The 16,592-nt window shown below is 49.2% G+C and overlaps 2 protein-coding genes across 19 annotated transcripts in view; one reads left to right on the forward strand and one right to left on the reverse strand.

Moving 5' to 3' along the window:
* The window catches only part of ANGEL1 (angel homolog 1), a 64,610-nt gene extending 56,923 nt beyond the window's left edge, over positions 1-7,687 (reverse strand). For 2 of the 5 annotated variants that reach the window (XM_081509354.1, XM_081509353.1), the window contains exon 1: positions 7,235-7,687. The gene's annotated coding sequence lies outside the window, so the exon portion shown is untranslated. The remainder of the gene's footprint in view (positions 1-7,234) is intronic. The other 3 variants (XM_081509357.1, XM_081509347.1, XM_081509349.1) reach the window with 2 other exon arrangements.
* The window catches only part of LRRC74A (leucine rich repeat containing 74A), a 50,483-nt gene that overhangs the window by 23,081 nt on the left and 10,810 nt on the right, over positions 1-16,592 (forward strand). For 5 of the 14 annotated variants that reach the window (XM_081509369.1, XM_081509368.1, XM_081509363.1 and 2 more), the window contains 3 exons: positions 3,653-3,760; positions 4,692-4,774; positions 7,247-7,431. In XM_081509369.1, the coding sequence (XP_081365495.1) occupies positions 3,653-3,760; positions 4,692-4,774; positions 7,247-7,271 (216 nt within the window). In that variant the 3' untranslated portion in view covers positions 7,272-7,431. Of the gene's footprint in view, positions 1-1,494; positions 1,590-3,652; positions 3,761-4,691; positions 4,775-7,246; positions 7,432-16,592 lie in introns of those variants that run through there. The other 9 variants (XM_081509373.1, XM_081509370.1, XM_081509364.1 and 6 more) reach the window with 5 other exon arrangements.

Here is a 16,592-nt window from a genome sequence, read left to right on the forward strand (position 1 = left end):
TGCTTCCTGACTGCCAGAGGAAAGGAAGTGCTTGGAATTGGCTAAAGTGGGAGGGGCATGGAACAGGATGGTTTCTACCAGCTAGGCTCCTCCATTGCAACCAAAGACAAGTCACTGAAGTGCTCTGTGCCTCAGTCTCTTCACCTGTAAAATGGGCATAATAATAGTACCCACCCCAGCAGGGCTGCTGTGAAGGTTAAATTCTATACTCCACATGACGGACTTAGAACAATGCCTGGCATGTGATCGGCACACAGTTCACAGAGGCTCTTTCCAATAGCTGGTAAGGATGCAAAGACATCCTGACCCTGTGGTCAGCATGGCTATTTGGTGGCTTCAACTAATGAGGAATCTGTAAGTCTTTTATATCTAGAGGTCACCTGCTCCTGGCTCCAGTCTTAAATTGTGTCTTGCAGTCAGAGGAAAAAGATGTAACAGTGGAAATAAAACTCAGAGAATGTTAGAGCTGGAAGGAATGTTATAGCTCCTCTGGTCCAATGACCTCGCAGAGCAGTGACGGCCCAGGCTTGGGGTTTTCACTGCCGGCTCTGCCTTGGACCTGCAGGTGAGGCTCATGCTGCTGGGGCAGCAGGAGCTGGGAGGGTGCCCTGCATAGGCAGTTCCACATGGCATGTGCCACTGGAGCTCTGTGCCTTAGTTTCAGAAACAAATAGGAGAGCTCTTGCATGAAAATTATCATTGTAGGAAAAGTTCTATAAAGCAAAGCAGTACCAAGTATCTTTATATCTTTATGAGTGAGGTGATGTCAGGTGGAACAGAGGAGAAATTTGTTTTGCAAGAAGAGTGGGAATGGAGTTATCTAGTGCAAAGTAGGGGGCCTTGCTCCTTGTTTTAAAACAGTATAGAAAAGGAATCCCAGGGGAGAGACCCAACCACACATACAATGTAAGCTGTAGGCCTTCCCCTCAGGGGCCCAACAATCTGGCTGGGAAGATGGGATAGACACAGTTGTTTCCAATAGAAAATGTCAGATGATAAATAATAAATAAGTGACCAAGGTAGCAAGTATCAATACAATCCAACCTAAAGGTCACTGCAGGACTGGGCAAACAGAAAAGGATGCTTCTTGGCAGAGGTGGGTTAGGGCAAGGGCCCTGACAAGCAGAAAGGATGCAGGTGAGCCCCAGAGGGAGGGACGGAGGGAGGAGGATTCCCACCAGCAAAGGAGCAGAGAGGGAGTCACTTGCAGAGTGTCTGGAGGGGTGGGAACAGAACCACTTGGCTCCAGTCTCACAGGGAAGCCTAGGAACCAAGGCTGCAAAGGGAGGCTGGGGCTGGACGCGGCAGTCCTCAGACTGTAGGCTCAGAGTTGGGTTTGAAGTCAGGGAGCAGGGAGCCAGGGAGAGTTGTTGAGCAGAGGGGTGTGATATGAATCCAGCAGGACTGAGGGAGAGTATTTTTGGCAACAGGGAGAGAAAAGAACTGAAGGGGGTAAATATGAGAATGGGAAAACCAATGAGGACACGCTTGTAGTATTCTAGATACAGAATGGTAACTTGGCTGAAAATGACAATGGGAGTGGAGGGACCAATGTAGGAGATATCTTTACGGAGCATCTCCAGGACTTGGTGAGTGGTTGTGTCTGCGTGTGTGTGTGTGTGTGTGTGTGCGGGTGGGTGTGAGTGTTGGGAGAAGAAAGACCTGTGGGAAGAGGAGAGAGGTGAAGATAACTCCAAATTTCAAGCCCAAAGGACTAAAAGAATGATGGTAACGTTGCCAGCAATAGGGAAGTCCTGTGGGGAAAAGAAGCTGCCCCCTGCCCCCTCCTCCCACTCTGACTTCATCCCTCCCATCTCCCCACCCATCATTTCAGCCCCACTGGATTTCCCCCCATTGCTTTTTGCATCCCTTAAAGTCAGCTCTGGGTCCCTGTGCCTGGAACACCACTCCTCCTGCCCTCTGTGTCTCACCCCCTCCTCCGCACTCTCTAGGTCTGCACTTGAGTGTCCCTTCCTCGGGCAACCCTTCTCAGGTTCCCTGGGCAAGAGTCAGTGCCCTTGACACACACTCCCACAGCCCTCTGCTTCACCCTTTCACTGCAAGACTGAACTTCTCTAGGGCAGGAGCTACGTTGGGTCTTGTCAAAAGCACCTCCCAAAGTGACAGGCCCATCCGCCAGTCAAGGCTCTTAGTTGCAGACCACAGAATCCGCTCCACTAGGTTAAGCAAAGAGGAATCGATTACCAGAAATAGACCCCAGAGACATGAGAGAACTGAAGAAAAGACTCTACGTTTAGATTCCAGAAAAGGTTGCCAGATGCCCCAGCTGGGTTACCAGGAGGGCTATCCCTCCTGCCTCAGGCAGGAAGCCATCCAACCAGGAATCACCTGCGGAATCGGGAAGCCACCCCCTCAGCTGCCAAAGCATTTGGGTCATACATGCTTGGTGAAACCATCTCGTTACGACCCGTAGCTTCAAGGGGGCTTGGGGAAGGCTGGTCTTTGGTTTTCCAACCGTAACACATTACGGAGGTGGGCTAAGAAGGAACTGGAGTGGGTGTATCTACTGCAGCCCCCAGTAACAGGGATCACAGAATCCAGCTGACTCAGGCTCGCTTCGGACGTGTTGGATTGAGGTGTCAGTGGGGTTCAGCATGGACTGGTAAGCAGCTGCTGGGGATGTGGAATTGGAGATGGGGGTCAGGGATTCACCCCAGGGTAAGGTGGGGTCAGCGGAGTACAGCAGAGGAGAAGGTGCAGGGAGAGGTGAGCAGGGACCAGGGAGTGATCCCCGAGGAATTCCTCTGTGAGCAAGGGGGTCTGCAGAAATACCTGTCGGCACAGCTGGGCCTTGCCTTCAGGCTTTTGAGAGTCAGAGGGAAAGAGAAACCAGAAGACACTAAAGAGGAACCAAAAGAACACTTTAATGATACTGGAAAGGAGCTCACAAAATATTAATACAGTGCATTTTATTAAACAGTATGTATAGTATAAAGATGTTAGATAGATAGGCAGATGAGTTCACAACATATTAATACAGTGCATTTTATTAAACAGTATGTACAGTAGAAAGATGTTAGATAGATAGGCAGGCAGATGAAAAAAATGTACATCAAGATGTTACCTCTGGGCGATGGGATTGGACTATGGGTGATTTTTCATTTTCTTCTTTCTATTTATCTAAAATTACCTTAAAATGTGAGTAGCTACTATCTTTGAATGGAAAACAATGACATATTATTTTTAAAATGCTCTAACACAGTACGTCTCCATATGAGGATATTTGGATAAAACGATGACAATCCTATGAATTCCAGGAGCCTGTTCTGCCCGTTCCACTACGTGGTTCTGGTTTGGTCTTTGGATCTCTGAGCTAACAACAGCCCTCTCACATCCACACAGCACCGTCTCCAGTAGTCTTAGCGGGGGCGACTTAAAAACTAAATAATGCACGTACATATGATCACCGCCCTATTCCCTCCACGCTGTGGGAGCTTAACAGCCTGGGCGCCAATCCTTCCGCCCTTGGGATGTGGACCGGAAGGACAGCCTGCTCAGCGCGGGTGGGACAGACACACGGGAACCATCACGTGTGGTTCTGCCGGACCTCGGTCTGGGCAGGTGGGGGTTGGAGGTGGGGCGGGGCTCGTACAGATGTTACAAGGCTCCTGGTGTCTCCTGCTTCTCCCAGAGCTACGCAGACCAAAACAAAATGTCCGTCCTGGACTTCTTCAGGAGCCTGAACCCTAGTGGAGAGACGATGATGCCTGTGGGCGAGTTCCGGAAAGCCATGATACAGGTAGGTGGATGCCTCGTGGCCGCAGGCACTGGGTGTACGTGTGTGCACATGTGTGTGACAGGCAGAGACACGGCATGAGCACTTCACAGAGCTTCCCCTTTGGCTGTGAGAAGCCAGCTGATCCACCTCCTTTATCAAGACCCAGAGGGACAGCTAAGCCTCCGTCCATCACCCCTGACATCATTCTCTGTACTGCATGGCTGGTGCCACCGGTGACCCAAGATGCTGCCTGAAGACACACATTCTTCATCTTCTAGATCTTTCTCCCCATTGCATTTGGCTACTGGGCAGATTTCACAAGGAAGTAGGATAAGAGACCACCTCCCAGTGCCCCAGTATTTTACCTTAGGCCGTATTTTCTTGCCCGAAATCCCACAACTTCACGTGCGTGATACGGTGGAGGTGCTGAGGACCCCCTGAAATGCAAGCGTGAACAGGTCTGTCTCCAGAGCACCCCTAGGAAGGATGGGCCCTGCAAGAATAGGACTCTGTGGGGGTCCAGGTGGGGGGATAGGACCCTCTGAGCCGGGCCTGTGGTGCAGAGGGCTGGCTAGACTCGCTACCAGGGAGGTAAAGATGAACTTCCTTCCCATGCTGCGAAGTTACCGCCACCCACTCCACCTGGACCCCCACCTCCTTCCCCCACAGTGTCCCCCAGACTGAAAGGAGAGGCTCGAGGGTCTGGGCAGTGACCCCCAGGTGTCGGGGGGCACTTCTTCCTGCCCTGCAGGGTGTGTGGGTTCAGCTCCCTCGGAGCTCTCAGTTGCCAGCTGTGGGCCCAGGGGGAGTGAGTGAGGCACTGTGGCGTGTGTGTGTGTGTGCGCGCGCGCGCATGTGTGTGTGTGTGTGTGTGTGTGTGTATGTGATGGGGAGGTCAGGGGCAGGGAGCAGAGCGCTCCACTGACCTTGCATGTTCTGTCCACCTCCTCAGCAGAACAAGGTCCCCATAAACCGGTACCAAGTCAGGGAGCTGATAAAGAAGCTGGGCGAGAAGACAGGCATGGTGGACTTCAGGTCAGCCCGGCCCTGCTGCCCAGACCTCTCTGGGTTGCCCCTCTGCCCCCCTGGAAGGCCCCCAGGTCTCTCTAAGGCACCCTGGCTCCAGGGGCCACGCTGGAGCAAAGGGGAACACAGAGCAGAGGGCTAGGCCCTGGGGTGGTGAGAGGGGCAGCAAGGGCGTGGACAGGTACCCCAGGGGCCTGAAGAGGGGGCGTCCCTGCGGGAGTGGGGACGGAGTGTCAGACAAGAGGACAGAGGTGCCCTGGGGAACAGCGGGTCATTCAACTATGCTGGAGCGTAGGCAGCCAGGCAGGTGAGGAACTCCTTGAAGAGATCGACAGGGACCTTAACAATGATCATAACAGTCACCAACATCCGTCAGCCCTTAACACGTGCCAAGTACTCCACCAGTCAGCAGATAAGCGCCTGAATTCTCATAGCACCCAATGGTCACTAGTGTGCCCCCCCACCCTACTGTGAGGGATGAAACGGAGCTTCAGCGAAGGAAGTCATGGAGCCAAGTGCTTGCGGCCAGAAAGGGGCAGCTGCAGCCTTAGGACCCAGGTCTGCGTGGTCCGGGCACCTGCTTCCCTGTGCCAGACCTCCGGGCTGAGGCTGCAGGACCCGCTGGTCTGCAGGTTGGTCTGCACATGGCCCTGCAGCTGTGTGTCTTGAGAAAGCCCTAAGGAGACTGTCGGAGGAGGCCCCTGTCTGATCCTGCCCCACGGTCCTCCCCTAGGACCTCTGTCTGTGCCTCCATCAGCGTCTCTCATGCGTGGAGGAGCCGCTGCCACTGCTGTAATTCGGCTCTAGTAGTAAGAGTGAGGCTGTGCACAGGGCCCTCAGTCTCCAAGTCTTTAGAATGGGGTGATAACCACAGCACCTGAAGGAGTTTCATAAGAATCAAGTGGAGACAATGCACGTGAGGGGCTGGCACGTGATGCTCTTAGTCAGGAGCGACACCATCATCCAGCAAGCATCACCCCCCGCAGAGTGGTTCAGGCGTGCACACCAGAGGGCCCCCCCACTCTGAGCCTGAGTCCTAGACCTCCCCCCAACCCTGACCCGCCCTCTCTAAAGTGCCGCCTCCTGATCCTTGGGACGCTGGTGGGAGGAACCCAAGGCAGAGGGCTGGAGACCAGGTCGGGGTCCAGCAACCCTCCACTGTTCAGCTGAGGTTGCGTGGCCATCGAGAGGTGGAACTAGGGGCCTGGGGACCCAAGTGGGGAGCTCTAGTGGGCACCTCGAATTCCCCTCAGTCACACACACTGCCGCTCCGTTAGTTCCGACTGAAGAGCAGAGTCATCATTTTTATTGTTGCTTGAAATTATCATTTTTTGTTACAAGTCATATCTACTTGTAAAAGGTCTAAGTCCACAGAAGTGCCGTAGGGAGAAAATGAAGGTACTCTTTCACCTGCCCCCACAGCTCCCACTGTCTCCCAGAGTTTGCTTGTGAACAATCCCAGGTGCACATTTCTGGAACTTTTCCCACATACTTGCAATCAAGTGTGTGTGTGTGTGTGTGCGTGTTCTCCAAGTGTTAAAAACATGGACTCTGGGACCAGGCCACCTTAGTTCCAACCCCAGCTCCACTCCTGTGGAGCTGGGCAATTTACCCAGCCTCCCAGTGCCTCAGTTTCCCCATCTGTATATAGGGCTGGAAGCTTTCAAGGATTAAATGAGTTAATGCCTTGAAGCACACAGAACGCTATCTGGCATGCGGTAGGCTCAGAGTATTATACTATACATTATTTCACCCTCACACACACACACACACATGTTTCTTATTTATCATAAGTAGAAGCGTAGCACAGCTTCCCTGCTGGCTCAGATGGTAAAGAATCCGCCAGCAATGCAGGAGACCTGGGTTCGATCCCTGGGTCGGGAAGATCCCCTAGAGAAGGGAATGGCAACCCATTTCAGTATTCTTGCCTGGGAAATCCTACGGACAGAGGAGCCTGGTGGGCTACAGTCCATGGGGTCGCAGAGTCAGACACAACTGAACGACTAACACACACGCAAAGAACGGTACTGTCACAGTCCTCTGACCTTGCTTTGCCTTACAGTATCGTTTGGCGAACTGTCCACGTTAGTATGTTTAGATCTGTCTCAGCCTTTTCAACCACCGCATGGTATTTCACAGTGCGGAAAGAGACTCTCTTGCCGACTGCTAGGTTATTCCCAATGTTTTGCTGCCACAAGTAACAGTCACCAACTTTCTTTCGTATGTTGTGTTTGCACATGTATTTGTCTAACATGGGTTGGGTGGCTCGGACCCCGGATTAAATCTGCTGCCAAAGCCGACAACGTAAACCTACCCTCATCCCTGTCCGGACGCTGAACCTCACCTCGGTCATTGCTTTGCCAAGACGAGAGATGGGTTTACACATGGTCTCACTGGGGTTCGAGCCTGTCTAAACACTCTCGGCGATCAGCCACGAGGCTGCATCGGTGCTCAGCGTTATCCCCTTACCTTTCAATCCAGTTTCTTGAAAATGACGAAGTCATAGCAACACGTCCGGTCTGGAAAGCCGTCTCGGCGACAGAGAACTCCTGGTGCATTGGCTGGGCTGGTGGCAGGGGAGGAGGCGGAGAGCTGGCTGAAACCTCGGTGGACAGACCCGAAGGCCAGGGCAGTGAGCCAGCCAATAAAGTCTGGCTTGGGTCTCCGGGCTGCTGGTGGCGTGCCCTTCCCCTGGGAGCACCCTCCAGTTTTAGGGGGCTCGTCCTTGGTGGCCTCATCAAGAGCTATGAGACAAATTGGGAGCGTGGGGTTGCTGGGCGACAGGATGAAAGCAGTAGGGGAAAGGTCAGCACACGCAAGCAGTCACCACCGTGCTTGTAAACTGTGTCTGGGGGGGATGGCTGAGACTCGGGAGGCAGCGGCAGAGGGAGCAGGTGCTCAGGAAGTGAGGACGGGGCCTCTGGACGCGCATGCCAGGGTGTCACGTGGAGAGAGTCCAGCGGGAGACAGAGCGAGCTGGCATGCAGTGTAGCCTGGCACGGCCTGGCCACCTGACCTTGAAGCCTCATGGTTCCACCTGAAAAGTGGGACAGCTGAAACCAAAGATCCCCCGTTGGTTCTAGGGATCTGCTGTCCTGCATTTCTTTGTAAAATTCCTTGGGAAGCTGGGGAGGCGCGAGGAGCTTAGCGAAAGAAGAGCAGGTATAGCCAAGAACAGCATATGTTGAGCCGATAGGGGGAATGGGTACCTTCAGGGGTTTTGATTAACCTCGCCAGGCCACCTTTGGGACGAACAAGGGCAGGAACTCTCTTGTGCACCTCCTTTGTACCTGCACAGTGCCTGCTTATAGTAGGTGCTCAATAAAAAAATATGTGTGAGATGAAAAAACTCGTGCACTTGGCAAATGTTTTGGGCAAGCTAGGGAAAGCTGGGAGAGTTTGGGGGTGCCCAGGGACCAACACTTTGGAGCACCAGGGAAGTGCTGGAATGGCACCTGGGAATCAAGGCCCCAGCCGTCGGGGTTCACTTTACTTCTTCTTCATCAAGGGTGGAGGCGATGTTAAGCCCTCTCTGCACGTGTGGTGGAATCATGATCTGAAATAATCTCTGTCCCACTCCCCGCAGCTTATTCTCCCCTCCCTTTCCTCATTCAGAGTCTTAGCCTAAAGTGGAACTTCCGTTAATTAGACTGTTGTATGGGCTCAGAGTCAAAATTAGGATGATGAAAAGAAAGCAATACAAGGAGTTTGTGAGCTGAAACTCACATCTACCCCACCTATCAGGGTATGTAGATATATTTGACTCCCTAAATAAATCGGATCCCCTTGAAGTTAGGGAGCTTGCCTTTTAAGACTATTATAACCCTTAAAATTCTCCATCAAGTCTATGCTCATAACTGAGCATCCAATAATTACTGGTATGAGGCTATTACATCAAAACTTGTTAGGGACTATAGATTCTTGTTGTTCATTCATAGATTGTTGTTGTTCATTCATTGTTTGGTCACTCAGTCGTGTCTGACTCTTTGCGATCCCATGGACAGCAGCACGCCAGGCTTCCCTGCCCTTCACTATCTGCCTGAGTTTGCTCAAACTCATGTCCATTGAATTGGTGATGCCATCCAACCACCTCATCCCCTGTCGTCCCCTTCTCCTCCCGCCTTCAATCTTTCCCAGCATCAGGGTCTTTTCAAATGAGTCAGTTTTTCACACCAGGTGGCCAAAGTATTGGAGTTTCAGCTTCAGCATCAGTCATTCCAGTGAATATTCAGGCTTGATTTCCTTTAGGATGGACTGGTTGGATCTCCTTTCTGTCTAAGGGACTCTCAAGGGATCAATAAAAACAGCAAAGTTTTCTCAAAATGCTTTTATTCACCTTTTGCCTAAAAGAGAGAAGGCAGCACATTTTCTTATCAAAGTTATTTTTGTGTATATAGCTTTGGGGGAATGATGGAGATATGGAGAAGCCACCATCCCGGACCCTCCGGCCCACCCCTTGACACTCACCCCCATCACGGAGGCCCAGCCAAAACCCTGCCTGCAGCAGCCCTGGAACCTGCCCAGGTGTGGCGTAGTTCCTACTTGTGGCCACTAGGTGTCAGGTCAGCTCCAAAAGTCCACCTGAGGGCTGTTGGCTCAGCTTGCTTTGTGGTTCTTGCTGTGCCTTTTCTCTGACTTCCCAGACTTCTGCCCCCAGGAGCCTGGCATGATGTCAGAGCCCCAAAGAGTCCCACAGCCTGATGCTTGGACACACCTGTCCTCGTTATGAATCAAAGTCACTCACATCTACCTAGCACCCTTTGTGTGTTAGTCGCTCAGTTGTGCCGACTCTTTGCAACCCTACGGACTGTAGCTTACCAGACTCCTCTGTCCATGGGATTCTCCAGGCAAGAATACTGGAGCGGATTACCATCCCCTTCCCCAGAGGAACTTCCCAACCCAGGGATTGAACCCTGGTCTCCTGCATCGCAGGGAGACTCTTTACCGTTTGAGCTACAGGAAGTCTTGCACCCTTGTAGTGAGGAAGAAAATCAGGTGCTCAGTACAAGCTCCAGAAATATTCAGGCCCCCACCCCCAGCCAGCCCACCTTGGAGCTGGGCAAGACCAGAGAGGAGCGATGGGCTGACTCGCGCTTTAGCAGCCTGCCATGTCAGGAGACTGGCGGCAGGAGGACCCCAGCAGAAGCTGAAGACCAAGGTAGAAGGAGACGGGCGAGGCAGGAGTAAGAGAGGCTGTCTGGTCAAAGATGGCCAGGCACCAAAGGGGGCTAGCTGAAGTGCAGGTACCCGGGGCATGCCCTCCTTCCATGCCCAGCTTAGCTTTGCTATTTTTTTTTTATTATGAAAGTATGATAATACATTTATTGGAGATGGAAAATACAGGACAAAGTTACATACAGTTACACTATATATTACAATTTTTTTTAAGTAGATAAAAATTTTTAATTGGAATTTCAATACCAAACTCTCAAAAATTAATAGAATGAATATATAGAAAAGTAGGATATAGTAGACCTGAAAAGCACCATGAACCAATTCAACGTAATTATGGTTTATACAATTTTCACACAACAGTAGGTTACAAATTCTATTCAAGTTTCCATAGACTGTAAACTAGGAGACACTGGAACACATCCAGGGACATGAAACGAGATGCAAAAATTTCATGGTCTAAAGGTATTACAATCATACAGCCTATTCTGTTATCACTGTGGAATTATGTTAGAAATCAATATCAAAAGATATTTGAAAATAACACACATATTTTTAAGTACAATGTGACATTTACCAAGAGAGGTCTTTGACTTAGCCATTGAAAGCCTCAAGAAAGTCAGAAGACTGAAAAACCACCAAGGGTGATTGCAGAGAAGAAAAACATGTAAATGAGAAATTAATATCAAAAATACTATTTAAAAAACCATGTATTTGAAAATTATATGTCAACTTTTAAATGATGAAGGTATCTTAGAAACCATAACAAGGAAAATTAGAAAATATTTGTAACAATAAAAATGAAAAGAGAATTTACCAGAATTTTTTGCATGCAGCTGAAGCTGCTCAGTGCAACTAAATACAATGTGGAATCTTGAATAAGATTCATAAAACAAATAATGGACACCAGCATAAAATTTTGTGAAGTTTGAACAAAATATGTGCTTTAGTTAATAATACTGTGTGTGTGTGTGTGTGTGTGTGTGTATTGGTCACTCAGTCGTGTCTGACTCTTTGGGACCCCATGGGCTGTGGCCCACCAGGCTCCTCTGTCCATGGAATTCTCCAGGCAAGAATACCGGAGTGGACTGCCATTTCCTTCTGCAAGGGAGCTTACTGACCCAGGGATCGAACCCTGGTCTCCCGCATTGCTGACAGATTCTTTACCATCTGAGCCACAAGGGAAGCCCATCACATGTTAATGTCCTGGGGTTTTTTGTTTGTTTTGGTTTGATTTTTTACAACATAGTATTTGTTTATATTCTCAGAATTGGATTAGAAGTTTCAAGCCTCATTCAGTTTTTTTTAAATCACTAAGATAATAAGCTTTCCAGACTTTCAGCAGTAATGCTAAATGCCAAAATACTGGAACTATATCAAAGTTTTGAGTGAATATAAATTAGCAATTTAGCATTCTATACATACTAAGTCAAACAAGTAGAATCAAAATGTCATAAATTTTTTAGCTAGGCAAAAATTAATATATTTTCTAAAATATGTTTACATTGCTGCTGCTGCTGCTGCTAAGTCGCTTCAGTCGTGTCCGACTCTGTGCGACCCCATGGACGGCAGCTCACCAGGCTCCACCGTCCCGAGGATTCTCCAGGCAAGAATACTGGAGTGGGTTGCCATTTCCTTCTCCAATGTTTACATTACATACACTATATATATATATATATATATATATATATATATATACACAAAAGCTTTTCTACCATGCTTTATAAAAGCTTGAGAAAGAACAACAACCAAAAAAGAGATGGAGAATCTTTTACTTTTATCCAGTTTATTTCACTTTTTCTATTTCATATTCAGTGCTCCCATTTCATTAAGTTTGTGTTTTCCAGTTTCTCCAACTCAGTTTGGCGTTGTGCATTAACTCTTTGTTTTGTTTTAATTTGTATTGGAGTTTAGTTGATTTTTACTGCTGAGATAGTTTCAAGTGTACAGCAAAGTGAATGAGTTATACATATACATATATCTACTCTTTTTAAGATTCTTTTCCTATATGGATCTTTACAGGGTATTGAGTAAAGTTCCCTGTGCTAAACTGCAGGTCTTCATTAGTTATCTATTCTATATACAGTTGTGTATGTATGTCAATCCCAAACTCCCAATTTTTCTTTCCCCTTTTTTCCCCCCATGGTAACCATAAGTTTGTTTTCTACATCTGTGACTCTATTTCTGTTTTTTAAATGAGTTCATTTGTTCCAATTTTTTAAGATTCCACATATAAGCAATATCACATGATATTTGTCTTTGTCTGACTTACTTCACTCAGAATAACAATCTCTAGATCCATCCATGTTGCCGCAAATGCCATTATTTTGTCCATTTTTATGGCTGAGTAACATTACACTGTATATATACCACATCTTCTTCATCCACTCCTCTGTCGATGGACATTTAGGTTGCTTCCATGTCTTGGTTATTGTAAGTAGTCCTGCAATGAACATTGGGGTGCACGCACCCTTCTGAATTATGGTTTTCTCCAGACATATGTGCACTAACTGTTTGCATCCTCTCAGGAACCCTGTGCAGTGAGGTCTGTGATCATCCCCGTTTTACAGCTTAGGGAACACAGGCATGGAGAAGTTGAGCATCTCACCCAAAGTCTTCTGCTAGGAAGAAGCAAGGCTGAGATTCAGAGCCAGGTCAGCTCTGTAACCTTGAGGTGGTCACTCAACCTCCCTCAGTCTCCATCTCCTTATCTGTGAATAGGGTGATAATGGTACCCGCTCCCCCACAGAGTTGCGTGTGAAGCACTGAACCCCAGGCCTGGCAGAGGAAGTCCTTATTATAAGCATGCCCTCATCACAGAGGAGTTCCTCTCCTCCGAGGGAGGGCTGCAGGGAGCCGAAGGTCCCGAAGGGCACCTTAGGGGCCAAACTGAGCAGCCATCTTTGAAACATCCAAGTACTGGGTCTTTGAAACACGGCGGGAGGCATTCCAGTCTCGGGCTTTGGTTTAACCCTTGAGTGAAATCAAACGAATATGTCCAGAATCTTAAGAACTAGGAGGAGGTGGAAGGGACCAGGAGCGTGCTGTGGGCAACACAGGGGATATGGGGACATCTGGCCTGTTTCTTGGTTCCTAAGATCTGAAGCCCCCTCCTGGGCTCGGAGGGTCTCACCTTACAGGCTCTGGGAGGGGCAGCTGGGACTTGTAGCTTGGACCTACACCAGACACGCGCACTCTGGGTTCGATTCAGGAGCCTGCAGCCAAAGAAGCAAAGGCCACAGAGAACTCCCTCCAGCAGCTGTGTCTTTGCAGCTGAATGGAGCCCCTGAGCAGTGGCGGGGGACAGTGTGGGGGGCAGGGGTTCTGAGTGCCTCCCACGGGTCAGTGGTGCCTGCTGCAGCCTCTGTGTGACCGTGGTGGCAAGCTGCGGTGTCCTCAGGGGACCAGGCTGCCCTGTCAAGCGGGGGCCTGGCTTGGGATTGGTTTTGTTTGGTTTCGTTTTTAAACAAAAGAAAGCAATGATTGGCAAGGCAAGCCTGTGTCCTAAACACTGACCTTGAACTAGAGGGAAACAGTGACCTTGAACTAGAGGAAAGGAACAGCGCTCCTTGGGGAAGCAGACATTCTGGAGAAGAGGAGAAACTGAGGGCAGTGTGGTGGGGTGGGGGAACGGCTCTCCGGGGCTCAGCGGGGCCTTTTAAGGAGGGACAGTATTGTGATCCTGGGAGACCACTCTGTTGTTTTGCCACCTCTTAGGGAGTCTGTCTTAGAGACTAAGGGAGTCTGTCTTAGTGAGTCCCTTGGACTGCAAGGAGATCAAACCAATCAATCCTAAAGGAAATCAGTCCTGAATATTCTTTGGAAGGACAGATGCTGAAACTGAAGCTCCAATACTTCGGCCCCCTGATGGAAGAACCGACTGATTGGAAAAGACCCTGATGCTTGGAAAGATTGAAGGTGGGAGGAGAAGGGGATGACAGAGGATGAGATGGTTGGATGGCATCACCGATGCGATGGGAATGAATTTGAGCAAGCTCTGGGAGTTGGTGATGGACAGGGAAGCCTGGAGTGCTGCAGTCTAGGGAGCTGCAAAGAGTCGGACACAACTGAGTGACTGAACTGAACTCAGGGAGTCTGTGATGAGCTGGGGTGGGACTGACAGGCTGGATGTGCCTGGGATGAATGAAACTAGCATGCACCCATGTGCTATGGTATAATCTGAAAAGAAAAGGTCTTTTCCCCAGTTCCTAGCACATGCTTCAAAAAGCCCGCGGGAGTGCCTTCATTATGCTAATGATGGGTCTCAGGCTGGGCCCCGCCTAGATAGCTTCCTAGAAATGGTATGGACCTAACAGAAGCAGAAGATGTTAAGAAGAGGTGGCAAGAACACACAGAAGAACTGTACAAAAAAGATCTTCATGACCCAGATAATCACGATGGTGTGATCACTCCCCTAGAGCCAGACATCCTGGAATGTGAAGTCAAGTGGGCCTTAGGAAGCATCACTACGAACAAAGCTAGTGGAGGTGATGGAATTCCAGTTGAGCTATTTCAAATCCTCAAAGATGATGCTGTGAAAGTGCTGCACTCAATATGCCAGCAAATATGGAAAACTCAGCAGTGGCCACAGGACTGGAAAATGTCTGTTTTCATTCCAATCCCAAAGAAAGGCAATGCCAAAGAATGCTCAAACTACCACACAATTGCACTCATCTCACATGCTAGTAAAGTAATGCTTAAGATTCTCCAAGCCAGGCTTCAGCAATACATGAACCGTGAACTTCCAGATGTTCAAGCTGGTTTTAGAAAAGGCAGAGGAACCAGAGATCAAATTGCCAACATCCGCTGGATCATCGAAAAAGCAAGAGAGTTCCAGAAAAACATCTACCTCTGCTTTATTGGCTATGCCAAAGCCTTTGACTGTGTGGATCACAATAAACTGTGGAAAATTCTGAAAGAGATGGGACTACCAGACCACCTGACCTGCCTCTTGAGAAACCTGTATGCAGGTCAGGAAGCAACAGTTAGAACTGGACATGGAACAACAGACTGGTTCCAAATAGGAAAAGGAGTACGTCAAGGCTGTATATTGTCACCCTGCTTATTTAACTTCTATGTAGAGTACATCGTGAGAAACGTTGGGCTGGAAGAAGCACAAGCTGGAATCAAGATTGCCGGGAGAAATATCAATAACCTCAGATAAGCAGATGACACCACCGTTATGGCAGAAAGTGAAGAAGAACTAAAGAGCCTCTTGATGAAAGTGAAAGAAGAGAGTGAAAAAGTTGGCTTAAAGATTAATATTCAGAAAACTAAGATCATGGCATCTGGTCCCATCACTTCATGGCAAATAGATGGGCAAACAATGGAAACAGTGGCTGATTTTATGTTTCTGGGCTCCAAAATCACTGCAGATGGTGATTGCAGCTATGAAATTAAAAGATGCTTACTCCTTGGAAGGAAAGTTATGACCAACCTATACAGCATATTAAAAAGCAGAGACATTACTTTGTCCACAAAGGTCCGTCTAGTCAAGGCTATGGTTTTTCCAGTGGTCATGTATGGATGTGAAAGTTGGACTATAAAGAAAGCTGAGCGCCGAAGAATTGATGCTTTTGAGCTGTGGTGTTGGAGAAGACTCTTGAGAGTCCTTTGGACTGCAAGGAGATCCAACCAGTCCATCGTAAAGGAGATCAGTCCTGGTTGTTCATTGGAAGGACTGATGCTGAAGCTGAAACTCCAATACTTTGGCCACCTCATGTGAAGAGCTGACTCATTGGAAAAGACCCTAATGCTGGGAAGGATTGGGGGCAGGAGGAGAAGGGGACGACAGAGGATGAGATGGTTGGATGGCATCACCGACTCGATGGACATGCGTTTGGGTAAACTCCGGGAGTTGGTGATGGACAGGGAGGCCTGGCGTGCTGCGATTCATGGGGTCACAAAGAGTCGGACACAACTGAGCAACTGAACTGAACTGAACTGAGAAAGGTCACAGGTGTAAGCTGATGGGTCCTTCAGCCAATAGAAGGACAGGGAGCTGGAGACTGAGTCAATCAGTGTTCAATCAGTGTTCAATCAGTCCTGCCGATGCTGTGAGAAGTAATGAAACCCCAATGAAAACGTTGGACAGGGGGTTCTGGGGAGCGTCCTGGGAGGTGATGTGCCCCGACTCCACACCCTCTCCCCCACGTCTTGCCCTGCAGGCCTCTTCATCTAGCTGCTCCTGAGTTGTAAACTTTATAAAATAAATGAAACTGCCATCAACAGGACAGCACTTGCAGTGAGTCTGAGAGTTTGGGGGAGTGAATTACCAAACCTGAAGGGTCATGGGAACTCACTACTTTGTTTCTGGCTGCTCAGACGTGCAGGTGCCCTGGAGAACCCCGCTTGTGGCTGGAAGCACAGTGGGGGTAGTCTGTGGGGGACCCAGTGCTTAACCTGTGGAGTTGACGCTAACTCCATTAACTGCATTGCGGCAGACCCCAGGTGATGTCACCCCAGGTGCAGTGGAAATGGAACATGTGTACGCAAAGACACATCTGAATTACACGCTCGCATCTGAATTACAGGACATGGTATGTGTACTTGAATGTGTCCACGCCCAACTGGAGAGGCTTGCCTGTGTACTAACCCCTAGACCCGCCTGCCAGCGTCCTAACAGCAGGGTTTCAATGCAGCCGCTACCGGGGGT

Source organism: Giraffa tippelskirchi, chromosome 7, assembly GCF_054371585.1.
Source record: "Giraffa tippelskirchi isolate mGirTip1 chromosome 7, T2T-mGirTip1v1.2.pri, whole genome shotgun sequence".
Lineage (NCBI taxonomy): Eukaryota > Metazoa > Chordata > Mammalia > Artiodactyla > Giraffidae > Giraffa > Giraffa tippelskirchi.